The 27,945-nt window shown below is 32.8% G+C and overlaps 1 protein-coding gene across 1 annotated transcript; it reads right to left on the reverse strand.

The window, feature by feature from the left end:
- LOC127709544 (heparan-alpha-glucosaminide N-acetyltransferase-like) lies at nt 1–27,922 on the reverse strand. The gene is made up of 16 exons (XM_052215149.1): nt 25,283–27,922; nt 18,397–18,512; nt 18,089–18,207; nt 17,236–17,305; nt 16,401–16,461; nt 15,764–15,948; nt 15,038–15,145; nt 14,500–14,651; nt 8,388–8,494; nt 5,547–5,665; nt 4,013–4,139; nt 3,584–3,670; nt 3,032–3,106; nt 1,670–1,740; nt 972–1,084; nt 1–240 (listed from the first exon to the last, which is right to left on the reverse strand). Exons 2-16 carry the CDS (start codon nt 18,480–18,482, stop codon nt 65–67), a joined length of 1,656 nt encoding a protein of 551 aa, XP_052071109.1. The 5' UTR covers nt 18,483–18,512; nt 25,283–27,922; the 3' UTR covers nt 1–64.
- Nucleotides 27,923–27,945: the final 23 nt, after the last annotated feature.

The raw sequence follows: 27,945 nt of genomic DNA on the forward strand, positions 1-27,945 counted from the left end.
TTTAATAAAGTATTCATGGAACATGTTTTTTGCAGTTTTGAATATAAAATAAATCTAATAATCATTATATTACATAAAATGATTTTTTATAGTATAAATATGTAGCTACAATGACCCATAAACTTGCACCATAGAGATCTATTGCAAGATGACTCGCATGTGTTTCTGGGACGTGCCAGCTAACTGGAAAATTCTTATGCAAAAGTTCGTGTCCCATATATACCAATATGGCATTCATACCTGTAATAATGGAAGTAATTACTAAGAAACTACTACATAGCTGAAACACAACGTAATGATTTACGTGCACTAAAAAACACAAATTTATAATAATTAACAAAATTAAAAAAATCTTGAATAATATTATATGACAAAGGACATCGAAGCAGAAACATTCTGAAATCAAACTGAACACTAGGTCAAATACAGCCATCATTGTTTTTTAGCTGGCTTTGAATAGTTTTTTCATTTGTATACTTAAAACATTGTACGTTTTGAAACCCTAATATAATCTAACGGCCATTAAACGTCACTGTGCTATATATGCGTAAGGAGAATTTACTTGTGAATCGCAAGTCGGTATCATCTTTCTTTTGAATTTTGTCAAAAACAAGATAATTTCGCATCCAATTGATACCCAATTTGGTGTGATGTCCCTTCAAACAGCGGTATACAATTGGGTCTGTAAAGTGTTTAAATATGCTTCTGTCAAAAGCTACCCGATTATAAACAAAAAATGGCTTTGACAAATGCAAAAGATTTCGTCTATATGTTAAACGAGAGGATGGATATGTTAGATGACGTTGGTTTGTTTGTATATTATAAAAATTATTTTTAATCTATTCAATATAATGGCTGCAATTGGTTATATATCAGTGTGTTGCATTTTGTCTCGTCTGGTGGTTACAGATTTTACGAAATCGATAGGTTAAAATATGACAATTGAATTATTTTCTTTACGTCATACTTACCTGGGTAATAAAATGGTGCTCCATTCCATATCTTCCATTCATCTATCATCAAATAGCAAAAACACAACAGAAAAAATGCAAAACCACCAAGGCAGAACACAAACGATAAAGACCTAGAAATAACATAATAATATTGAAATGTCTCCCTGTCCAGAATTGAGAGTGAGATGCAGTTGCGGATCCATGGGGTGTACAGGTGAACGCCCCCTTTGAATTTGTCATATTAAACCATATTATTGTCTAGAAAATGTTTTCACATTGCTCAACTCGGCAATATTTATTCCGTTTCCATTTTAAAAATCCTGTATCCGCCCCTGAGATGACAAAATTGTCTATTCCATACGTTTAGGGGCCAGCTGAAGCCCGCCTCCGGGTGCGGGATTATCTCGCTGTGTTGAAGACACATTGGTGGCCTTCGGCTGTTTTCTGCTCTTTGGTTGGGTTGTTGTCTCTTTGACACATTCCCCAGTTCCATTCTCAATTTTATTGTTGTTAGTGATGATAATCTTCAAAGGAAAATTTTAATCAAAAGACGTAACCGAGAGATATATTGCGATATGTTCAAATACTAGTGTTATCATTTCCCTATTTTGTAAATATGCTATAGATATAAATGTAGTTTAAAATTTTCAGCATAGGGAATGTGACACTAGTATTATTAAGTTCATAACTAGATTAATAAGTTCACAAAACATTACCATAAGTTTTTGTTGACGGGAATCCATCCTTCGTTTTTACTAAATTTACATAAAATTCCTGCTAACAGGCACTGAAAGGATATATGAAAAGAAATATATGTTTTAACGGGTATAAAGTAAATGTCTTATTTGCCGACATTGCTAAATTTTAATTCGAATATTTGCATACTCGTTAGTTCTGATTTTAACAAGATCTCCTCTCTCTGCATAATTCAAAGTTGGTCGACGATTTTGATGGTTGAAAAGGTGTGTGATATTGAAAAAAAGCCATATCATATGCACTTGACTTCAAACAGAGATGTCAAGTGACATGATTTAATACAGATTTTAGGGAAAACCAATATCACAAACCGTTTCAACTAATATATTCCTTTAATAATGAATGAATAATGTATGCCATTACAAACAAGAGATAACAAATCCCTTATTTAGTTGATAAAGTTGTAGGGCTTACCAAAACAAATCCCTTTTTTACATGGTAAAGTTGTAAGGCATACCAAAACACATCCCTTATGTACAAGGCAAAGTTGTAAGGCTAACAACCAAAGCAAACCCCTTTTTTACATGGTAAAGTTGAAAGGTATACAAAAACGATTACCTTATTCACATGGTAAGGTTTTCAAAAAAAAAAATCCCTTATTTACATGGTAAATTTGTAAGGCTTACCAAAATAAATCCCTTATGTACATGGTAAAGTTGTAAGGCTTACGAAAACAAATCCCTTATTTACAGTGTAAAGATGTTAAGCTTTCCAAAACAAATCCCTTATGTACATGGTAAAGTTGTAAAGCTTACCAAAACAAATCCCTTATGTACATGGTAAAGTTGTAAGGCTTACGAAAACAAATCCCTTATTTACAGTGTAAAGATGTTAAGCTTACCAAAACAAATCCCTTATGTACATGGTAAAATTGTAAGGCATACCAAAGCAAATCCCTTATGTACATGGTAAAATTGTAAGACTTTCCAAAACAAATCCCTTATGTACATGGTAAAATTGTAAGGCTTTCCAAAACAAATCCCTTATGTACATGGTAAAGTTGTAGAGCTCTCCATAACAAATCCTTTATGTACATTGTAAAATTGTAAGGCATACAAAAACAAATCCTTTATGTACATAGTAAAGTTGTAAGGCTTACCAAAACAAATCCTTTATGTACATGGTAATTTATAAAAGTTGTAGAGCTCTCCATAACAAATCCCTTATGTACATGGTAAAATTGTAAGGTAAACAAAAACAAATACCTTATTTACAGGGTAAAGATGTTAAGCTAACCAAAGCAAACCCCCTTTTTACATGGTAAAGTTGTAAGGCTTACCAAAATAAATCCCTTATGTGCGTGGTAAAGTTGTAAGGCTTACCAAAACAATTCCCCACAGACAGAATCGCACTACTCTGGCTGATCTGCTTTTGTATGTACAAAGAATTTTGCCTGCCTGAAAAAAAGGCGTGATTTTTATTGCAGTTGTACGAAAAATATATGTAAATGATATCATTTCCGGGCACAAATAAGAGAGTGTTTCTTAAATATGCACCATATCAGGTAAAGTTGTGATAGCATGTTTGAAAAGCCATTTTTTTTAAAAGGAGAAGAGCACACACAAAAATATCTAAACAGAACAATCGAAGCCGTCGAAGTTAAACTTTAATAGTGGTGGTTGCAATAAATTTTTGAAAGCATAAGTACTTAGTTTATAAGCTTTAAATAACAAATCAAATATATACTAATAATGTAAATTACACCAATAGCGGAGCATTGACTATTAAGCGGATATAGTACAGATCGCATCTTGACACTGTCCGTGGTAACAGAAATTACGAAACTGATGGTTTCATTTCTTAAAAAGCCAGCTGCTTAAAGTGGTGTTTTCAAATCGTTTTAATTTCAATAAGTATTGGAAATGTCTTCTTACTTGTAGTCCGAGAAAACATAGAACACAAGAGGTTAAAGTTCCAAGTAATCCTTCCGGTTCATGTGGCAAGTCGTTGTGATAAATTTCCTAATAAAAATAAGTATACGAATAACATTTATAATTTTTAGTACAGTACAAGTTAAAAAGTGCAATAAATAACTAACTATAACAAAACTTTAAACCTAACAAAACAACACCATAAAAAGGTACAATGTAACAAAAACGGGGAAGAAGGAAACATGCGAAACAAATTATTTGGTCGGATATTGTCTTGCATCCAGCATCCACATAATTGACTAAATATACTACAATAGGAATACTAGGAAGTATATATAAAATTCTCATCGAAACTCGCACTAAAAATCTAAACAGTATAATCAAGGTACATTAATTTAAGTTTTTAAATGTATTACAAAAAAATCATAGTACCTTACACGTAGGAGATCCGAAAATATGCTTTTCTCCGAAAACTTGTCTGTCTATATAACCCGCAGCTCCTCCGGTACAATTATGATGCTTCCCATAGTTTTCTAGTCCTCCTGGCCCAAGGTAACCTCTATATATTAAAATAAACTTATTTTATCATAAGGTCTTATATATTTATATCAAGGCGATATTTTACAGTCAAGACAATATAAACATACACTCAATTATCTGGTATAAAATTATGGATGTATGTACGATATACGGGGCGCCGAATGGGACTTGAATTTTTTGTAATCAAAATCAAAATTGTGTACACAAAATTCAATTCTGTCATAACAAAATCATTTTTGTCTTACAAAACTATGTGATACAGACTTGTTTTATGAGAAGTTCAATTTTGTAATGACAAAATTCTTTTTTGTAGACAAATTAATTTTTGTAGACAAAATTCATTTTTGTCATTCAAATAGGTATGCAAATATAAACCTATTTGCATACAAAATTGACTTTTGTTACCTGCTATGGAAGCTAAAACACAAAATTCAATTTTGTGAGACAAAATTGAATTTGTACGCAATTAATATTTTTGATTAAATTAGCATCCTGTGATTTTGTAATTAAAATTATTTTTTGAGTAGACAAAATTGAGTTTTGTTAGACAGAAGTGAAAACAAAATTGACTTTTGTGACAAAAATGACTTTTGTGACACAAAATTGACTTTTGTTAAATTTTCACTTCTGTTTAACAAAACTCAATTTTGTCTACACAGAAATAAACACAAAATTGAATTTTGTGACAAAATCTCAGTTTTGTATGCAAATTAGTTCACAGAATCCAAACTAAACTGATTTGCATACATAATTGACTTTTGTCGCCCAATTTTCAAATTAGGTAACAAAAAGTCTGTGATACAAAAATGAATTTGTCATGACAAAAGTAACTTTTGTCCACTGAAAGATAATTCTGTATGACAAAATTTAAATTTGTAGTATGCTACAAATTTTGTTTAAACTGAACTCATTTTTTTTTAACAAAACTCACTTTTGTCTGTACAAAATTGAATTTCGAGTACAAAACCACAAGAGTCCCGTTCGGCGCCCCGTACGATAAGCAGTTTGAGTTTTGTTGAAATAAGAAAAGATCAAACACTAAGATACGGTGTAAATTATGAACGAGTAATTTGTAAGAACAAGAAACTGATCTTAGTGCGTGTGATGTTTTATTTTGACAGCTTCGAGTGGTTGTCGTTGATCGCTGTCGGTCATATATTTGCTTTTCGTTCAAAGTGGTTGTACGAATTCGCCTTTGGTTTTCCTTTTAAATTGTTTCAAATTTTGTCATACCGGTATCTTCTATTACTTACGACACGGTACATGTAATGGTTTTGTGCATCGTTGAAGGGTGAATGATGACCTGTATTGTTCACTTTTTTTCCCATCATCTTTATGAATAACTTTTTCATTAAAAAACAATTTACATCTCCATTTATTTTTATTTTCATTTTTATGTAAAATGTATATAAGTTGATCGACATACTTTTCGCAACCGCGAACAGGCAGCAGAAAAGTCAGGCATGTATGTACTAATATAAACAAAGAAATAATAATCCATTCCGACCAGTAGTCAGTAATATCTTTAAATCTTGTCTCTGTCATCTGAAATATACATGTTTGAAACAGAGAAAAATTAAAAAAAGCATTTTGTTCACCGTCAGTGAAAACAATCTGAACGTGGAGGGTTTCACTGATTTTGTATTCAATAAGGCGATACTAAAAATTGAATATTATCTTTTTTCGATATATGATATTGATTGATAGTAACTTGCTTAACATCCAGTGGCAACCACTTTATGCAAATTCAGGACGAAAACTAAATATATGATAAGGAGGTTTTGCAAGCTCAGGATGAAGAGCAGGAAATTTGGACTGCAAATGGTTTATGAGATTGTGTCGGATAGGGGAGACATTTACCTTGCATCGCACGGGCAACCTACAAGCCCTCTAAGTTGCTGTAGTAGACATTTAAAGTGCAGAAAGCTTTATCACCCTACTCGAAGCATTTGTCTTAACGACCCAATGACCACAGAATGTGGCTACGCAATTCTTTATACCGCACAAATAAATGGACAGTCCACTCTAGGAAGGGTTTTACTGGTAGACAGGAAAAGTCAAAGAATTACCACATAACCTAGTCATCTCTTTGGATATCGATATTAATCTATTTGATTTCTTGAGGACACCAACCAAATATCTTTGTATGGGAGCATGACTTTTTTCTCTAGACAAACACACTTTAATCAAAAACATGTTTTAATGAAACACTCTGAGCTGGAAGATTTTTTTAAAATCCATGTTTTGCAATTTTTAAGTTTTTTTTTTACGAAACAGGGTACAAGTATCAATTAAATGTTTTGCAAGCACACATATTACAAAACACGCTGCTGTATGAAATCTTATTATTAGGTCTCTTGTGGAAAGTTTTCTTATTGGCAATCATACCACATCTTCTTTTTTTTATATATATGTAGGACTCAAATCTATGGTGGGTTCCAGATCTATGGCAGATTTCTAATCTATGGTAAATATGACGTCACAAACGCCAAACAAATGATAAATCTATGGCAATTTTTTGTTTTCTCCAAATCTATGGCAGATTTATTATTAGGTAATTTTTCTTGGAAAAAGAGTAAATTATAACGTCACAAGAAAATAACATCATATAACGTCCATGCCGGCGCTAACGATGACGGTTTTGTTATATAAAAGGAAACAAAAAGACCAGTTTTCAAGGAACCTAATACATAAATTAAATTATATTTCAGAATTCAAGTTTACGGTAACGGAAATTCCTACAAATGAAAAGATGAACTCATCTGATTCGATTGAAATAAGAATACTAGCGAAAAAACTCATATAGTCATTCGATGCAGCAAAATCGCTAGTGTAGGCAATTTCACGCAAATGAAATTTTTTTTGGCGTTTTCGGTGTTTATGTTTCGTGTTTGTTTTCGCTCCTTGTTTTTCTTGTTCATGTGTTCCTGATGTTGCCCTCTCCCTTAATTGTACGAGTTATTACTGTGCATTTTGGTTTGGTTTTGCTTTTTGTTTTTCTTTCGTATAATTTTTGTTATGCTATGCTGTTTTCTTGTTATTTTTTTTACCCCTATGGTACTCTTTAATTTTCTTTTAACATAACCTGTACTATTGTAGCAAATAATCTCACTTGAGATTTAAAAACTAAAAAAGATCTTTCATAAACTTCTAATAACTATTTACACCATTTTCAGCTAAAATTAGGTTGAATAACTGTACTGTTGGAGAAATAAGGATTTTTTTAAAATGCCACATTTTTGAGGCAAGTCATTGTTCATTACAGGAGTTAAATCGTCATTATTTAAAAAAGATTAATGCTGATATAAATATTTAGTAAAAGTTCAAACTGATTAATTCTTTTTATACAAACTGATTTTTGAGTTGTTAAGGGACTTGGTTTAATGAAGGGTCAACCCGGTACCATGCACATAGTAAAGGAAATGCTTATTCTCCCGGGGCACATAATTTCACTCCTAAAGGCTTTATAAATGTAATTTTAAGTGCTATTACTTAAAAGCAGCTAGCTTTTTTGCTACGTGATAAAGACATTTCGACTTATTTGAAGAAACTTTGAAATCATTGGTCAGACATGTACTGACTGGTCCTTCATTTGCAGAAAATCTGCCATAGATTTGAAAACTAGAAATTCACCATTGGTTAGGAAACTAAAGATTTGCCATAGATTAGGATTCTAAAAAATCGGCCATAGATTTGGGATGGCACAACGTCATTATTACCATAGATTAGGAATCTGCCACAGATCCGGAACCCACCATAGATTTGAGTCCTACATATATATAGAAGAGGGTGTGGATGGGGAATTTACAGAATTCAAAAAAATGAGCAAAAAAAATAAAGAATACAGAATAAAAATTAAAGAATTGTGTAAAACAATACTGAATTCAGAAAAGGACAATGTCCAGAATATAGTTATCAATTAGTTACAGAATATCCATTATTTTTAAAGATAAAGAATAATGAGCGATACAATTAAGGAATACAGAAATGAAAGACCCTATCCATACCCTCAAAGAACTTAATTATAGATTTCAAACAACAAGTTCATTCAAATAGCAGGATTAACGACATCGTTCACTGTCCACTGAAGTCTCTGTTACCGAATAGGGATAACGGAAACACAAAACAAACAATTAACATATAGTACTTTGTATCATGTGTGTATAGCTGGCTGGTATTATCATTGATTATATAAGCATGTTCTTCCAACATTACCGTATCCAGGAATTAGGAGCAAACATTAGCAAGTTGTGAACGTTTAAATTACCGTATCCGGGAGTTTAGCAACACACATGTGTACTGTGGCTGTAATGAGATAAGTCATAGCAAATCTCTGTAGAACTCCGGGTATTCTTAATTCTGTCATGTATACAGCTGAAAATTCAAATTCAAATTTATCAATAATTCTAAAGTTGACATAGAAGTGTATTTGTGAAAACAATAGAAGCTATATATATTCAGTTTGTATATAGAATTTCAAGGGCAAAACTAACAAGGCAGAATGCTTGTAAGTACGTTAATTTTTTTTTAACAAATTAAGTTTGTTTCACTTCTGTTATTGGAGGTGGTAAAGTGTTATAAATGAGCCTGACATCTTTTTCATTTAGACGGCAACATCAACAAAAAACGCCAATCATGCAGTTGATAATTACGATGTTGGTCAACCATTGTTCAAGATACAATACACTACACACCAGTAAAAGTCTGAAATGGCCTATATCTGTACTCGACTGTACTGATTTTTACTCGACCAGTCTGAATTGGTCTGAAATTTACTTGATAATACTTGACTGAAGTCTGAACCATACTTAACAGTCTGAACTTGTACTCGACCCTTACTCGACCAGTACTTAACCATTTTATACGTGTCTGAACCATGCTCGACCTAGTCTGAACCATGCTCGACCTAGTCTGAACCATACTCGACCTAGTCTGAACCATACTCAACCTAGTCTGAACCATACTCGACCAAGTCTTAACCAACCTAGACCTATTTTTTGTATCTATCTATTGTATTTCATCAATTTAGGAACTGTTTTTAACAACAGCTATTTCCCCTGGCTAGAAATTTGACAACAATTTGAAATTAAAAATGTATTCAATATACATGATATAGCATTGAAACCAAAATTTCACAATAAACATAATATAACTTCATCACCATATTCATCAACACTTATATACATACATATATATCACCTTTAAAATAAAAATAAAACAAGCTGATCAAATAATCTCAAAACTGAATTGTGACTAAGATTTTCAATGTTATTCAAATTTTTTTGAATGTTTCAGATATATTTTATGGTTACTGGACAATTTTCACCATTAACTTAAGCCTCGTATAGATTTATGGTGTCAGTTGAGTTTAGTTAATAATGCAGTGAACATTTTTTTTATTAAAATATATATAAATTAGCATATTAAGCAACTTAATAAATTTAAAAAATGACATCTTTGTTTTATTAAAACAAGAATATAATATAATCATGATAATAGAACTTCCATAGTAATCCTGTGATAAACTTTTAAAAAAGGAAATGTGTTCCAAAGTTACAGTAAAAATTTATTTCAATTAAATTTAAATAATTTTTCTCAAAATTAAAGACATGGCATACAAGAAGCACTTTGATAAGGTTTAATTACCTCAGTCCATGTGTGTTTTACAGGTAAAAAGAAATCCCTATTTAGAATTTAATACTCTCTGACCAGGTGTGATCTTTTTCATGAGTTTGCCCCAAGCAGGAGGTATTACTTTATACTTCACCACTAATCAGAAGAACAATTTTATTAATTTCTTTAATTTTTATTCCTTAAATTTTTGATATATATATTGTATATAATATATCCCAAATTATAATAATAGATATATTTCTAAAATAAGGTTAAACAATTTCAGTGATTTTGTTGGCTGTTGTTACGTCATTAAAAAGATAATTATATAACTATTGTACATTTTTTGTATGTAACCCACCTATGTAGTTTTTATTTAGGAATTTAGGAAAATTAATTTTAAAAAAAACACATGCCAAACAAGAAACACCTTAATAAGGTTTAGTTACCCTCAGTATAGGTGTGGTTTTTTGGTAAAAGAAAATCTTTTTTTAACAAAACTCTAAAACTTTATAAATTATTATATAAGATAATTTGATTTAACTATCTCTATTCGATAAATCTGAGAATCATGTAAGAATGTAAAAATCTGTTTTTATAATATATCTTTATTTTATTGTGGCTGTTGTCATGTCAGTTAAAAAGAAATTTATTTTAACAGTTAAAATTTAGAAAAAGTAGAGGTTATTTGGTCAAGTATGGTTCAGACTGGTTGAGTATTGTTCAGACCTTTGGTCGAGTATGGTTTAGACTGAAAAAAATAGGTCGAGTACAAGTCGAGAATGGGTTAAGACTGTTTCAGACTGGTCGAGTAATAGTTCAGACTATTTTCAATGGCAAAGATAAGGGTCAAGTACAAATCACTACAGTCGAGTATGGTTAAGACTGGGGTCGAGTAATGTCTAGTAAAATTCAGACCAATTCAGACTGGTCGAGTAAAAATCAGTACAGTCGAGTACAGATATAGGCCATTTCAGACTTTTACTGGTTTGTAGTGATACTTCCGTACGTAAGTCGCCAAAAATAAAACCATCGACATTTTATTATGAATGAACTATAATTTTACTGTATACAAAATTTTGTTAATCAATGCTCCTTAACTTCGTAATTTGTTTGGTCTTTTTAACTTTTTTTTTATTCGAGCGTCACTGGTGAGTCTTTTGTAGATGAAATACGCGTCTGGCGTACAAAATTTCAATCCTGGTATCTACACTGTGTCTAAACTACCCCGGCAAAAAATGTTTGGACTCGATAGTATCTAATGTTCGGTACGGTGACGGACAATCAACAGACAGAGAAAAGGTAGAATTTCTGTTTATTTATTTGTTTTTTTAATGACATTGAAGAATATACATACACATATAACTATTTTCGATTGTGTGATGTAATATTTTCTACAACCGTTCTAGATTAATGGAGAAATAAGTAAAAAGGCACACGAAAATTGTGAATTGAGTGAACCTTGCTACGAATTTGTTTAATTTCTCTTTAAATTGTGCACATTGTACGGAAAGAAAAGTACGGAAAGAAAGATATTAACACAGAGATTGCATGGCTAGTCACTATGAGCACCTCAATATTTGCATTTCTGTGCATGGAACGAAAGAAATGGGTCATGTCAAAATGGAAGGACCCTGTTTCGTCAATGTTGTTTATAACACAAGGACCCTGTTTTGTCTCAGTATAGGACCCGGTTTTGTTTTGTTTTGAAACCACAAATTTATGAAAAGCTACGTTAGCACGGATCTGGACATTGCCCATCGGAAGAAATTAAATATTTGAGTCAAAAAGATGTTAAAAAGATGTTATTGCAATACAAACATGTGTTAAAATATATTTCAAACGGGAACTTTTTGAAATAGGGAGTAGACATTTTTGAATGCTATACGTATACCTTATTGATCTGATCTTCGAACTAAGTTTAAATGGAAATAAATACTTTATATCATGTACTTACATTAATTCCTTATGATAGAAAAAAGAAGATGTGGTGTGATTGCCAATGAGACAGCTCGTCACAAGAGATCAAATGACACAGAAATTAACAACTATAGGTCGCCGTACGGCCTTCAACATTGAACAAAGCTCATACAACATAGTCAGCAATAAAGGCCCCGAAATGACAAGTGTAAAACAATTCAAACGAGGAAACTAACGGCCTAATTTATGTACAAAAAAATGAACGAAAAACAAATATGTAACACAGCAACAAACGACAACCACTGAAATACAGGCTCCTGGCTTGGGACAGGTAAATATATACAGAATGGGGCGGGGTTAAACATCTTAGCGGGATCCCAACCCTCCCCCTAACCTAGGAAATGGGTGTAACAGTACAACATAAGAACGAACTATAAAAATCAGTTGAAAAAGGCTTAAGTCATCAGATGGATACAAATAGAAATACATCTCAAAAATGTTTGTTTGTTTTCTATACTACTGTAATGATGTAAAAATAAGAAGATGTGGAATGATTGTGTTACCATATTAATTTATCAAAAGAGTAAGGATAGTATGCTTTACTACACTATACGCTATGTTTACAATATATTTACTCATTCGTTCATCTATTGACGGACAGTGAGAGAAAAAGCTCCGTTTTGAAGGCCGTACTTTGACCTATAATGGTTTACTTTTACAAATTGTGACTTGGATGGAGAGTTGTCTCATTGGCACTCATACCACATCTTCTTATATCTATTAGAACGTTTTGGATATCTCAATCAAAATGGTTGCCTTTCGAACGTGTATTTTATGCCCGCTTCGAAATACACAAGTTCTAAACTTCCCCATTAGAAACAAAATAATTCTATCATGCCATGCTCTACGCTCATTTTAACATAGGTAGGCATTATATTTGTCAATATTTTATACCTGGCTAACGCTTGGTTTAAAAATTTTAACAAATATAATGCCTTCCTATGTTAAAATGAGCATTGAGCATGGCATGAAAGAATTCTTTTTATAAATAAAAGTTGGTTTGCAACATTATAACGTCCAATATCTTCGTCTTCGTCTTCGTAGAACAACCTAATAGGCAATTTAGCCCGTGAAAAATGACAATGAGACAGCTTTCCATCAGAGACCAAATGACGTATAAGTTAACAAATATAGAACACCGTATGGCATCCAACAATGAGAAACGTCCATACGGCATAGCAAGCTAAAAAAGGCCCCGAAATGAAAACTGTAAAAAAAAAACGAATGTGGAAACTAACGACCTAGATTTATGTACAAAATAAAAAACGAAAAACAAATACATGTATGATATATAGCAACAAAAGACAACAACCGATTTACAGGCTCCTGAATTCGGTACTGGTACATACAGAATGGCGATGTTGAACGTGTAAGCCCCCCCCCCACCCCCACGCTCCCCCTCCAAAAAAAAAAAGTGGTATAACAGCACAACATATGAACAAACTATAAAATTCAGTGAGTTCAAAAAGGCTTAACTCATTTGATTACAGAGCCCCTATAGTAAATATGGGATTGGCGGCTGTTTCTGTTTTTTCGTCTTTTATTAAATTTTATGATGGTATACGATATAGTTACATTATATCAGTGGCGGATCCAGGGGAGTAGAGGGAATACGCCGACCCCCCCCCCCCCCCCCCCCACCCCCCCCCCCCCTTTTTGGTGGCTAGAAATAATTATTTTATCATGTTTTTTACGATTTATGTATGATTTTTTATTTAGCATAAAATCGTTAAAAAAAGTTCCCCTTGCTACGCTCGGCGGTATAAAATCCGTTTATGAATACGTCCCTTTCAAAAATCGTGGCCTCGGTCCGCCCTTGCATATTGACAATTTTAAACTTGACCAAATTGCTTAAATTGTAGAACATTTGTCAATGTACGATAATCATTATACAATGAAGAGATAAACCTATATATAATAGTTGTACTATATAGGGCAGTTGTTAACAACTTGATACTAGTGCATTAAAGAATTTGTTAATGTTAAAAAAAAAAGAAAAAAAAAAAAAAAAAAAGAGAGAGATAAAACATCGTTTATTTATATAAATTACTAATCAAATAATCATTATTGCAATTTCCGGATGGCCTAAGACTTTTATACTAATTTATACTTAGTATTATTATAACAAGGAGGGGTAAACAGATTTTTAACGCACTATTATTGTGATCCTTTGCGTTTTTCAACGATCCCTCAAACTGCTGTTGAACGCCATATTTTAATTTTCGTCATGCGATTATGCATTATTTTCTATGACAAAACCGGGTCTGCTTTGTGAAATTTAAGGACAAAACCGGGTCGTACACATTGACAAAACCGGGTGCTTCAATTTTGACATGACCCACTTCTTTCATTCCATACACAGACATGCAAATATTGAGGCGATCATAGTGAAAAGTCTTGAAATCTCCGTGTTAATATCTTTCTTTCCGTACCTTTCTTTCCGTACAATGTGCTCAATTTAAAGAGAAATTAAACAAATTCGAGGCAGGGTTCACTCAATTCACCATTTTGATGTGCATTTTTACTTATTTCTCCATAAATCTAGAACGGTGGTAGAAAATATTACATCACACTATCGAAAATAGTTATATGTGTATGTATATTCTTCAATATCATTAAAACAACATATAAATAAACAGAATTTCTACATTTCTCTGTCTGTTTATTGTCCGTCACCGTACCGGACATTAGATACTATTGAGTCCAAACATTTTTCGCCGGGGTAGTTTAGATACAGTGATCTATGATGAGTTCATTTATTATCTATAATAAAATTCAACACTTACACGAACTCCCATTTGTGTTAATAACAAGTCCAAGTATAAAGAGTATACATGATCGTCTTAATATCTTCCAGAAAATTTTGTGCTTTGGTGTTTCGTTCTTCAAAAGACTCGTGAAGGAATAAATCATAGATGTACCCATAATAAAGACGAACCTGCAAAATCCATAATGACAGTTTTGGTATTATGATACTGTGTGTATCCCACTGGAGTATCCCAATGAGATATAATTGTAGTCAACTTAGCAATATCAGAAATAAGCTAGTTTTGATGCTTTTGTTAGTAGTCTGTTTTCAATCAACTCGTCACAAAAAAAGGTAGATGACTTTTGGTTTTTTGTGTCGTTGGAAAGCTGTCTCGTTGACGTATAGCTAAGCTTACACATCTATTTCGAGGTAATAGTATGAAAACCTTCAGTTAGTGAAGAAGATTTTTTAATAAAATCGCAATATACAATATTACATAACTTACATAACTCACTTGTTCGACTTTTATTAAAATACATCAACATTATTGACAGAAGTAAAAGAAAACTACCTACCATGGAAAAACTAAATCGGCAACGGTCAATCCGTTCCATTTTGAATGACTGAAAAACCAATATCCTCCACCGCCATAATTCACGAATACCATTATTACTATGCTTATTCTGAAGAAAGAATGGAAGGTTTATTCAAGGACAACAGGTATTAACATGTTAGTCCCTTAAACAATTAAAGAATTGGTTTTCATTGTTCCAATATACACTATTCTGTTTAATTTGGTCCTATAAATTAACATTTGAGTAATATTGGATTGGTTCCTAATCCGACTATATAAGGGTATATACGCGGAGATAAGCTACAGAATTTCTGCATTGTCAGTTGTTGCAGTCTTCGCATTGACCTCGAATGCAGATTTCATCATAGTAATATGCTATAAAATCGTAAATAAAGAAATTCAGCAGAATTTAATAACTTTTAACCGAAAGTTGTTGGAAACATTAAAGAAAACTGTATTTTTGTGTATTATTAAGGCGACAATAGTTTACCAATGTTCAAATATTGTAAATCGATAAGCAAGAGACAAACCAACGTAACAAATAGATATGGGGGGGGGGGGGGGGGGGGGGGGGGGATCACATAAAGATCGACACCGATTGCGTTGACTGGGTAAGCGTCTTTTGCTATACATGTATAATTAATATATGAATAGTGTCCCCCCCCCCTTCCCCCTAAAAAAAGAATGTTTTTTTATGAGTATTGAATGAGTTTAAATTTGTCCTTACCCTCTAAATGTATCCAATGATTTTAGCCTCTCTTTCTTTGATTTAGCATCTGGGGATCCACGGACACCTTGAAGATTCTGTGTTGCATCATGTTTACCTGATACGTGTATTTCTGTTGATGATGTAAGACTAACTGATGATATCAAACCACTATGTTTCAGTGAACCGTCATGGCTTATCGTGACCTTAATTAAGATGGCGATGTAGGGTTAATTTTGATAATCTTTATTTCACAGATAATACCTTATTAGGAAGTGCATATAGTATTTAAATTGTAATTAGGGTATTATAATTATTTGGCATTCATTTATGTTTGCTGCATCTTTGGGAGATTGTGGAAACTCTTGGAATATGTCACGAAACAACCGGTACTAATTACAATATTCAAATTGAAAATAAAAGACATTACAACATTCTATTCGACTCCGCTCGACATATTCTATAGACATTTGTTTATGATTCATATATACAACTTTTGATATTTTTTGTTTTGTTGGATTGCCAACCATGACGTAGTACGAGATGTCAATTATACCTTAGCTGAACATGACCTGTACAATTATTAGGACAGAATATTCAGAAAACCACTAGAAGAATATTCTAATGTATACCTGAAAATCTAAATGAAACATTTTACCTGATCAATAAGGGGTTCATATTCACCGTCATTTGAGTTGATCTTTCGACATAGTTTAACCCTGAAAAAAGTAAAGAAGAATCAAGGTCTCACATTGCATACATAACCTTTTTTTATTTTTTTGTATTTGTTCTGCTTGCTATTTTCTGCTCTCTCCATGTTTGCCTTAAAAGCATGCCAGTAATTAAAAAAGTGTAACTTGTATATCGATCACTTCATTGAGACGTCTAGCGTTTCTTGGTTCTCTATTATCCACTCTCTTTAAAATGGCATATGTTCTTTTGTGTAACTTTTGTTAATCACTGATCGAAATTAAAAATGAGATGAATTTCAGATCTACAAAGTCTACTTCAAATTGTTTATGTTAATGTTAATGTGCCAGACCCGTGTCAGTAACCGCGCTAGTGGTCGTCGCAAGTCTGATCGTAATGTGTCGGAGTTTTTAGCGTTTTTTTTTAGGGGGGTTTGTTTAATTTGATTTGTTTCTGGTTTTTGAATTTTCAAATATTCAGAAATGGCGTCTTTAGGTTGCTGTATCATTGACATATAATTCACATCTCTTGTTATATCTTTAGTTAACCAGGAAGAGTATTGAAAAACCTACTAACAATATTTATACCGTGTAATGAACTGGCCAAATTATTTGGAGAAATAATTTCAGTTCGTTTGTTTAACGTCTAGAACCAAAAAAAAATCAGATAGCTTAAACAAACATACAAAAAACGTCTCGTTTATTGTTTTTGAGGTATTGGCTATTCAATGTAATGATGAACGAAAATAACCGGGCAATTTAAAATTTGAATGTGTATGTAATTTCAAAGTCTAAAGCACTCACCAATAGTACTTTGAGAACAAACACCATATTAAAGCTACAGCAAAGAAAATACCAGCCGCTGCATACAGTGCTTTAATAAAAGAAAAATCAACCATGAATCAGTCTATCATGTATACTAAAGACCAAAGGTATGGAAAGCCAAATACATTTAAGGTCGACTACTTCTTTTTATCATTTTGACTAAATTACATTATGGTTTGCTTGTTTCTGTAAAAAGCATACACTTCAACCCTGTGTATACTGAAGACAGAAATAAAGGACCATAAAGCTTTCCCCCATTAATGTAATATCATTTCACAAAAATAGATTTTTTCAATTTTTTAGAATATATGTAAAAGTAAAATATTTGAAAATTGTCCTTAAAAGGTGATTTTTGGTGTAAGTCTGGAATCGTAAATCTTTGTCTTTATGTTTGTGTACTTTTGGAATTATTTGATGATTACAGGTACTGGTAGGTATTTGCAAAATTACATATCCATCCGAACTTCTTAGAGAATACCTTACATTTTGTCGCTTGTCAATTGTTTATAGTCGTTCGCTATCTTCCAGATGTTTGTTTTCAGTTTTGCATTATTATGTACTGTAGTTATTTTTTTAAATTCCAATTACTTAATTTCGGTATGGCATGCTCAATCGGTTGAGGTTGTAGGTTTTTGAACTCAACCGTGTCAAATAAAAAAGACTGCTGTGTCTTCGCAACGAAATCAGAATTATGCAATGATTTAGATAAAGAGTGATTAGGTGTTATACAAAATAAGTTCACACATCATCCCTCAAATGACTCGCATTTATGTTTGTTTTTATATATGATCCATCAATAGTATAACAACGAAAAATCATCAAATAAGAATACCAATGAATGAACTCTTTGGTGACGTTCTTAGTTGAACAGAACAGTTAAGTTTAGCATCTGCAGTTACATTTATTGCATATATCCCGTGTTCTTTAAAATGCATTGACAAATCTTTTTCACTGAAAATGTAAAATAAGACATGATTAGCAGAAATATTAGAAAAGTACAAATAAATTGTACATTCTATATGACAAATCTTATACCAAAAATCTTTGCTTTTTTTTAACCTTTGTACAAGTTTTTAACTGTGCTTTTCTTTGTTTTTTTTCTTCTTTATTTCATAGTAATGTAAATTAAAGTAAAATTACCTGCAGTTAGACTTAATACTGACATCATCTGTTGTTATCTCCAGTCTTGTTTTCCACCTTGTGTCAACTAACACAGTTTTATTCATTACATTTGTAGCTAATGGAAGTAGGAAGCACTACAAAATAATAAAAATTGTACAAAATACACCCGTGATCTACAATATAAATCTTTTTATACTGCAGCTAGAATACTTCCCGTTGTATTTATTTCCCAAATTTAGTACCAAAGTGATAATTCGTGCAATGACGATTTCACGTTACGTTACTTTTCTTCACAATGTGGGGTTCGTTTAGGGATTTTGTGTTAACATTTTCATAATAATAATTGTAGCCATTTTCAGCTGTAGTATAAAAACAATATTATGTTAATGTCAGAATGAAAAAAAAAAAAACAACACTTGTTTGTATTCGGCACAAAACAGTGGCAGGGCGAGGTTTCCCCAATTTCTTAGCCTCATACAAAAAAGTTGATATTTTTTACATCAACCGAATATCGTATATATGACATATATGTGTTTTGAAATTGAAGAGTTAAACAAGAGGGCAATAAAAAGTCGTACAACAATCAGAAGTGTTGTGATATTGTAACTATCATATTTATTTAGTTGGTTTAATTTGTTTTGTGTGGCCTAAGAATGTTTACACTATATATTTTTTATATTGTGTACAAAATAATACACATTGTGTTACAACTATGCAGTTTAGAAATAACTAGAACAATCATTGATACTCATATGGAATGATTAGAACTTTCTATTTCACTTACATAACGTTTCCAGAATGATTATAACAAAAGATGCGTAATTTAAACATCTACAGTTATCTAGAACGTTCCGTTACAAGTATTTAAATGAAGACCCTTAAGTTAGACATAGACTTAGACATGGACATCGATAGTCCAAATAATATGACGTCTTGTAAGGCTATTTTTTTTCTGTGACGCTGAAGGCGTTGAAGATGTCACAGAAAAAAAATAAAATAGCCTTGCAAGACGTCATAATTATTTGGACTAGGACATCGATAGACATTAATATTCTCAGCAGGATTGACACTTTTATTTACAAACTACATCATGCTAGATTGTGACTTATTGGACGTAACATTCTGTGTGGATTCCCGAGAAGATTTCCGGATAAAGAAAAGATAAAAGATTGGACTCATATTTGACAGTTAAGTTGACATTAATATTTGTGTAATACTTCTTGTAAACTTGTGTATAACAAATCTTGTTAAATTAAATTATTGATTTGTGTCTTTTGTTGGCTACAATTAAAAGTCGATTTTTCTGGTCGTAACAGAAATTGGGGGCTCGTACTGTGATAACGTACATATCTCATTGAAAATTTTTAGTATTTTTGTTAGAATTAGCCAACAAAATTCTACAAAATGGCATTTGATGCCTGTAAATTTTTAAAAACGCCAGACCTGGAGGGGTTTGATAATTTAAAGAAAGAGGAATTAGTGTTTCTTGCTAAACATCTGAAATTAGATTTTATAGTATCTATGAGAAAACAAATTATAAGAAATTTGGTAATAGACAAATTAGTTGACGCAGAAATTTTAGGTGAAGAGGCTCTTGAACTTAAGGTCGAAAATGTTGACGCTATCAAATTCAAACAGCTTGAATTGGAACATGAACTTAAATTAAAACAACTGGAAAACGAAGTTAAATTAATATAATTAAAGCAATTGGAAAAAGAAGATGAACTTAAATTAAAACAATTTGAAAAAGAAGAAAGACAGGCAGAACTTGAAATGAAGGAAAGGCTAAAGATGGAGAAAATAAAAAAAAAAGAAGATGAATTTAAACTAAAACAAGATGAATTTAAATAAAAACAGGCAGAACTTGAAATGAGGGAAAGGTTAGAGATGGAGAAAATGAAAATTGAAATGGTCAAAGAAGAAAGCAACACTAAAGTCCAGTCGAAATCAGAACATTTTGACGCAGCAAAAAATATACGTTTGGTTCCCAGATTTTTTGAAAAACAGTCGATAATTATATTCCACAGTTTGAGAAAATTTCCAAAATTTGAAATGACCAAAGCCTTATTGGATTACGATGCTGCAAAGTGTTTTTGAGGGCAAGGCCGCAGAAATTTACTCAGCACTTTCATCAGAAAAAAGTTCTGATTATGACACGGTAAATCAGGAAGTTTTGAAAGCTTATGAGCTAGTACCAGAAGCATATGGACAGAAATTTAGATCTTATAAAAAGTTTGATTCACAAACCTATGTTGAATTTGCTAGGGAAAAAGAAGATCTATTTGATAAATGGCTTACGTCGGTCGAAGAAAACAGATAACAATTTTGATAACAATTGATGTTATTAGAAGAGTTCAAACAATGTGTTCATTTAGACTTAAAAACACATTTAGACGACAAAACTGTTGAGACATTACATGATGCAGCTGTTATTTCAGATAATTATACCCTTTCACATAATAGAAGTTTCAAGGGTCAAAATTTTAATACTTCGAGTGGAATTACAAAAATCAAAGCACTAAGCGTACTGATAGTAAGCCTGTTGCACAGAATAAGAGTCAATCTAGTTATAAAATGTCTAGTATAAAATTTGATACTTTTGAGAAGAAGTCACTGACTTGTGCTTATTGTAAGAAGAATGGTCACCTGATGGCTGATTGTTTTAGACTCCAGAAGAAGAATGAAAGAGATAATAAGCCCAAGACCAGTGTTTGTACGACACCCCGTGTTACCAATACGTTGGAATGTCCTGCGAGTATCGCTTTTCAGTCCAGTTTTTTGTGATTACATGAAGGATTATAAACCTTTCATGTCTGATGGGTATGTTTTTATTGTTGATAATACTACTCCTCAGCCTATTAAGATTTTACGGGACACTGGAGCTTCTCAGACTTTATTGTTAGAAGGTGTGTTGCCTTTGTCCGAGGAAACTTCTGTTGGTGCCTCCGTTTTGTTACAAGGTGTGGAGTTAGGTTGTATAGATGTTCCCCTCCATCGTATTTATCTGAAGTCAGATTTGATAACTGGACCCGTTGTTGTGGGTGTTCGTCCTAATCTACCTGTTGATGGTGTTTCATTATTGCTAGGAAATGATCTAGCTAGGAACAAAGTGGTTGCTGAACCAATTGTTACCAGTGAACCGGTGGTGAATGTTAAATCACCTGAAGATGATGCTGAACTGTATCCAGCTTGTGTTGTTACTATGGCGATGACTAGAAAACAACAAAATGAGGATTTGCAAGAAGACCAGTTTGATTACATGGACCTTTCTGACACTTTCCTAGCCGACATTGAAGCCCTTATAAGACCACCTAGTGTTAACAAGAATGTTATTATGCCATGGAGTGGTGAACAGCCATTCATTCGACCGAAGGAAATTTGCCGAAGAACAAAATAAAGACCCCGAGGTTCTTCAGATCCGCAAGAGGGCTCAACCACAGGAGGAAGCAGACAAAGTGGCCGAATGCTATTACCATCAAGACGGCATTTTAATGAGGAAGTGGAAGCCCCCCTGATGCTACCCCAGAGGAGGAATGGAGAGTGGTATACCAAGTGGTTGTGCCTAAAGTTTATAGGCAAGAAATTATTGGTCTTGCCCATGACACCCCCTTGGCTGGACACTTAGGTATAAGGAAGACTTGCCTTAAGATCTTGCAGCATTTCTACTGGCCAAGACTTAGAAATGATGTCGCAGAATACTGCAAATCATGCCATATATGCCAGGTTGTTGGTAAGCCTAACCAGAAAATACCACCAGCACCACTTCTGCCTATTCCAGCCTTTGGAGAACCTTTCAGCAGAGTACTAATTGACTGCGTTGGACCTCTACCAAAGACCAAGACTGGAAATGCGTATTTATTGACGATCATGTGTACATCCACTCGCTTTCCTGATGCTATTCCGCTAAGGAATATCAAGACACCTACTATTGTCAAAGCTGTTATCAAATTTTTTCACGTTAGTAGGACTTCCCAAGTCTATACAGTCCGACCAGGGTTCAAACTTCATGTCAGGTTTATTTCAGCAAGTCGTGTACCAGTTAGGGATTGCTCAGTATAGATCAAGTGCTTATCATCCAGAATCTTAAGGTGCCATGGAACGTTTTCATCAAACATTGAAGAACATGATTAGAACTTTTTGTCTTCAATTTGACAGAGACTGGGATGATGGAGTTCACTTTCTACTTTTTGCGGTCCTAGAGGCTGTTCAAGAATCCCTTGGTTTTTTTAGTCCCTTTGAGTTGGTATTTGGCCATACTGTAAGAGGACCGTTAAAATTGATGAAGGAAAAGTGGTTTGCTGAACACACTGACTTGAATCTTTTAGATTATGTATCTAGATTTAAAGAAAAATTGTATACTGCTTGTCAAATTGCTCAGAAAAACTTAAAAAATGTACAGAACAAGATGAAAATATGGTATGATAAAGATGCCAGAGCCTGTGATAAGGTACCTGTATTTTTGCCAGTCTCTGGACATCCTTTAAAGGCTTAATATTGTGGTCCTTATACAATAGAGAGTAAAATAAATGATTTGAATTATATTGTAAAAACTCCAGGTCGGCGCAAACAAAATAGAGTGTGTCATATTAATATGTTAAAACCATATGTTGAGCGTACTAATGAATGTGAGAGTAAACCAGTTGCCACTTTAGCCCTGGTTAAATTGGAGAACAATCATGACAAACCAGATGTAATTGAACCACCTTTTATTTCTAAAACTATGGAAGAGACCGTTAGATTGAAAAATTTAGAAATTTTCTCAAATTTAGATTCAAAACTTGCACATCTGTCTTTTGATCGTAGAGAAAAAATAAAAGCTTTGGTATTTTCTTTTAAAAATCTTTTTCCAGATGTGCCAAACAAAACCACTGCTGTTTGTCATTATGTTGATGTAGGCGATGCCTCTCCAATTAAGCAACATCCTTACCGGCTCAATCCACTCAAACTTGAATTTATGAGACAAGAAATTAAATATATGCTTGACAATGATATTATTGAGCCGAGTAACAGTGAATGGAGTTCTCCTTGTCTCCTTGTGCCCAAACCAGATAAAATCTTTCGTTTCGTGACTGATTTCAGAAAAGTAAATTCAGTTTCAAAATCTGATTCCTATCCAATTCCAAGGATAGACGATTGTATTGACAACATTGGTCAAGCAAAATTTGTGAGCAAATTTGATTTGTTGAAAGGTTACTGGCAAGTTCCATTGACACAGAGAGCTACCTGAAATATCAGCTTTTGTCACACCAGATGGCTTATTTCAATATACTGTAATGCCGTTTGGCATGAAAAGTGCTCCAGCTACATTTCAAAGAATCATCAATAATGTTATAAAAAATTTAGAGTGTTGTTATGCTGATATTGATGATCTCATTGTATGTAGTGATAGCTGGGAACAGCATTTAACACATTTATATGACATTTTTGATAGATTGTCACAATCAAATTTGACTGTTAATCTTGGTAAAAGTGAATTTTGCCAGGCCACTATTGATTATTTAGGGCATACAGTTGGCCAAGGTCAAATGAAACCTATTATGGCTAAAGTGGATGCAATTACCAAATTTCCTCCTCGTACAAATAAAAAACAACTTATGAGATATTTAGGCATGATTGGATTTTACCGGAAATTCTGTTCAAATTTTGCTACTGTTGTTCAATCATTGACTCATCTTTTACGAAAAGATTCTAAATTTATCTGGAGTGAAAATTGTCAAAACGCTTTTGAAAATAGTAAATCACTTTTAATCAATAATCCAGTTCTGGTCACTTCAGACTTTGAAAAACAATTTAAACTTGCCGTTGATGCAAGCGATGTAGGAATTCGAGCTGTTTTATATCAAGAGATAGATGATAATGTTGAGAAACCTATATCATATTTTTCTAAGAAATTAGATAAACATCAGAAAAATTATTCGACTATTGAAAAAGAGTGTTTTGCACTGTGTCTGCACTTAAACATTTTGATATATATTTAAATCCTACTGTGTATCCTATTCTTGTTTATACTGATCATAATCCTCTCACCTTCATACATAAAATGAGAAACAAGAACCAGAGGTTGACTAGGTGGAGTTTATTGTTACAGGAATATGATGTTATTGTAAAACATATTAAAGGTAAAGATAATGTAATAGCAGATGCTTTATCTAGAACTTATTAAAACACTTTGTATATACTATGTATTTTTGTACATATTATTCATGAAAAGTTTAAGGGGGAGGTGCTATGATATTGTAACTATCATATTTATGTAGTTGGTTTAATTTGTTTTGTGTGGCCTGAGAATGTTTACCTTATATTTTTTTGTATTGTGTACAAAATAATACGGATTGTGTTACAACTATGCAGTTTAGAAATAACTAGAACAATCATTGATACTCATGGAATGATTATAACTTTCTATTTCACTTACATAACGTTTCCAGAAAGATTATAACAAAAGATGCGTAATTTAAACATCTACAGTTATCTATAGAACGTTCCGTTACAAGTATTTATATGCAGACCCTTAAGTTTGACATAGACTTAGACATGGACATCGATAGACATTAATATTCTCAGCAGTTGGATTGACACTTTTATTTACAATACATCATACTAGATTGTGACCTATTGGACGTAATATTCTGTGTGGATTCCCGAGAAGATTTCCGGATAAAGTAAAGATAAAAGATTGAATTGGACTCATATTTTGACAGTTAAGTTGACATTACTATTTGTGTAATACCTCTTGTAAACTTGTGTATAACAAATTTTGTTAAATTTTATTATTGATTTGTGTCTTTTGTTGGCTACAATTAAAAGTCGATTTTTTAACAGAAGTTAATGAAAGGCAAACATCAAAAGAGACAAAATATAGTATAAGGACAATGAACAAGGTTAAGCAACACAAACCATTTACCTTATAACATTCTTCACTTTGTGATAAAATGTTAATGGCGATGTCCGATGTTATGGTAACTACTGCATTGTCTATTGGGATGCTGGAATCATCCCGATACTTATTTCCAAAAGACAGACTTTTTACTCCTCTATCGAACAATGCTAACACTACAAAACATTGAAGTTGTTAAAGTTTGTATATTAACTGATTAACAATACATGGAGCAGTTGTGAGTCGCGTTTTCCCACAATTCTGCAGAATGTGTATGCATATAGAACAGAAACTGTCTACACGTAAGGTACAACTGAGATTATTTGAAACAATAGTGTATCTTCATTTCTTCCAGCTAGCTTGTGTTACATGTAAACACACACGAACAACTGTACATATTCGCGCAAAGACATTACCAGATAAGTTTGTTTTTTTCTTATTCTTTACTTAAAAAACACCAACCTTAAAACTTTAAAGCATTATAATGTTTGACTAAAATACCATAAAATTGTTTATAGTTTGCTTACAGATAAGAATGATTCGACATGTCATCTCTATTACATCAAATATCCATTCAATTGATAATATATATTTCAACAAACTAACTTATTTGTGATATTCGGACAAATTTCAACCTGATAACGAGAAATAGATTAACCCCTATCAGTAGATAAATCATGAAAGATAACATATTATTTTATTAAATATTATTCTTAATACATTTTACTAGATTAGAATGAGACATACAAGCGGAACAAGGGATGGCTTGGCTGATTTGGGATGACCCCCTCCATTTCTAGGTTGTGTGAGTGTATGTATGTGTTCGGGGCAAGACTATGCTTCAGTCGAAAATTTTGATAAAATCAGCATGCGTTGTACGATACTGTATAATTCACATTAGTATTTACTTATAAATGGTTTTTCATTTGTGCAAAAATAATTACTCCCCCCTCCCTTTATATCATTCTAGTCTCACCGTCACTATTGTTACTGGATGGCGTTAAAGAATTCAGATGAAACTGATACAACTCAAGATAAATACTGCGGCGCCCGAAATAATAAAACAACTTGTTACGGAAGAAATAAAACTTGTCCGTAAATATCAGATATGGTAACAAATTATGCTTTTTATATAAAATTCTAAAATCCGGTATAAAATGTAATCACATACGCTTTAAATATAGAAATAAGGAGATGTGATTTGATTGCTAATGACTGGGACAAAGTTCTATATCCAACAAAGACCAAATTACCAGGATGTAAACAACTCCAGTTCATACATATGGACTTCAACAATGAGCGAAATCTATACCGTGTATAAGCCATAAAAGGCTCCGACAATGAAAAAAAAATAATATATTTCCAATAAAAATAGACATTGCCATGCCCCAAAAGAAAATCGAAGAAAAGACAAACCAAAAATAACAATACATTACACAAAAACTTAAGATTCGACCAAAACCCCGAGGGTGATCTCAGGTGTTACAGAAAAGTTTGCGGTTCCTGTTCCACTCGAGGAAAAGAGGAAGGGATTGTGGGTAAAACAAGTGGGACATACCCGTGGTCATCTGTGACACAGATATTCCATAACGGTCAACCAACTCACGATTTCGTCCGTAAATCTAACGAAGGGATGACTTCAACTTATCATTTGGAAGTCTTGGTGCAATAGTTTCCTCTTTCAATGAAGTGGGGATACGAAACACAAGCCCAGTAATAGCGTATCAACTGAGAAATATACACTCCAAATGCAGGCTCTGCTTGAATGATGCTGCACAGAAATGGAGAGTGCATAATCATTGAAATCACTTCTTTAATCTAAATATTTAGTTCTAAACCGACCTTCATTGTCAATTTCTATCATTGAGATAGATACTCTTAACATTGCCTCTTCTACCAAAATTTTTAAAATATAAAGTAACTATCCTTATTTTTTAAAGGAATATTAGAATGAGTATTTTTCAATGTTCTCAGATGAAAAAGCAAAGTCAACAAAGGTTAAGAAAGCTGGTTTCTGAATTCAATAAGTGCGGGCATTCTTTGGTTTTATTTAGTATTGTTCTGCGTTCATCAGTTATTAGTTGTCTCAGTAGCTTTTTTTCTAAACGGACTTTTATTGTACATTCTTCTGTGTAATTTGAAATGACGTTGGATAAAATAAATAGTAATTTTTGAAATATTGAATGTCAGACAAATTGAAAACTAAACAAGAGTGCACTAAAAAAGCTGAAATAATTGAAAAATTGACCTTATTTTGCTTAATTTTTCGAAAGCATTCGATTAAGTCCCTCATGAGAGACTACTCTATAAAGAGGAGTACTATGGTATCAGCGGGCCAACACTCCAGTGGATAAGGGATTTTGTAAGCTCCAGAAATCATATATAAGAGTCGTTGTGGATGGTAACACATCTCACACTGCGCGGTCCCCTGTCCAATCAGGAGTACCACAGGGTAGTGTGCTTGTGCCACTCATGTTCCTACTGTTTATCAACGACCTACCGGACTACGTACATTCATCAACAGTTCGTTTATTTGCAGATGACTGCGTACTGTACAGAAGGATCCAAAATGATGCAGACTCAAAACTACTACAAGAAGACATGAACAACTTGTTCAGATGGGAATCTGATTGGCAAATGGTAAAATATTACTATGAAATGAGGTCAAAGGTAGGTGAAGTCTGTATCGT

The sequence above is a fragment of the Mytilus californianus genome, unplaced genomic scaffold (assembly GCF_021869535.1).
Source record: "Mytilus californianus isolate M0D057914Y unplaced genomic scaffold, xbMytCali1.0.p SCAF_7, whole genome shotgun sequence".
NCBI classification, from domain to species: domain Eukaryota; kingdom Metazoa; phylum Mollusca; class Bivalvia; order Mytilida; family Mytilidae; genus Mytilus; species Mytilus californianus.

Bases quoted from the DNA above. Each gene is read 5' to 3' on its own strand.
- LOC127709544 (XM_052215149.1), bottom strand. From the start codon at position 18,482: ATGAATAAAACTGTGTTAGTTGACACAAGGTGGAAAACAAGACTGGAG. The intron at 8,495-14,499 runs GTAAGTGTTGAA...TTGAATTTTCAG, and splicing joins TAACACAAATGGGAGTTCGT to CTGTATACATGACAGAATTA. The intron at 3,107-3,583 runs GTAAGAAGACAT...CCTTTTTTTCAG, and splicing joins TATGTTTTCTCGGACTACAA to GCAGGCAAAATTCTTTGTAC.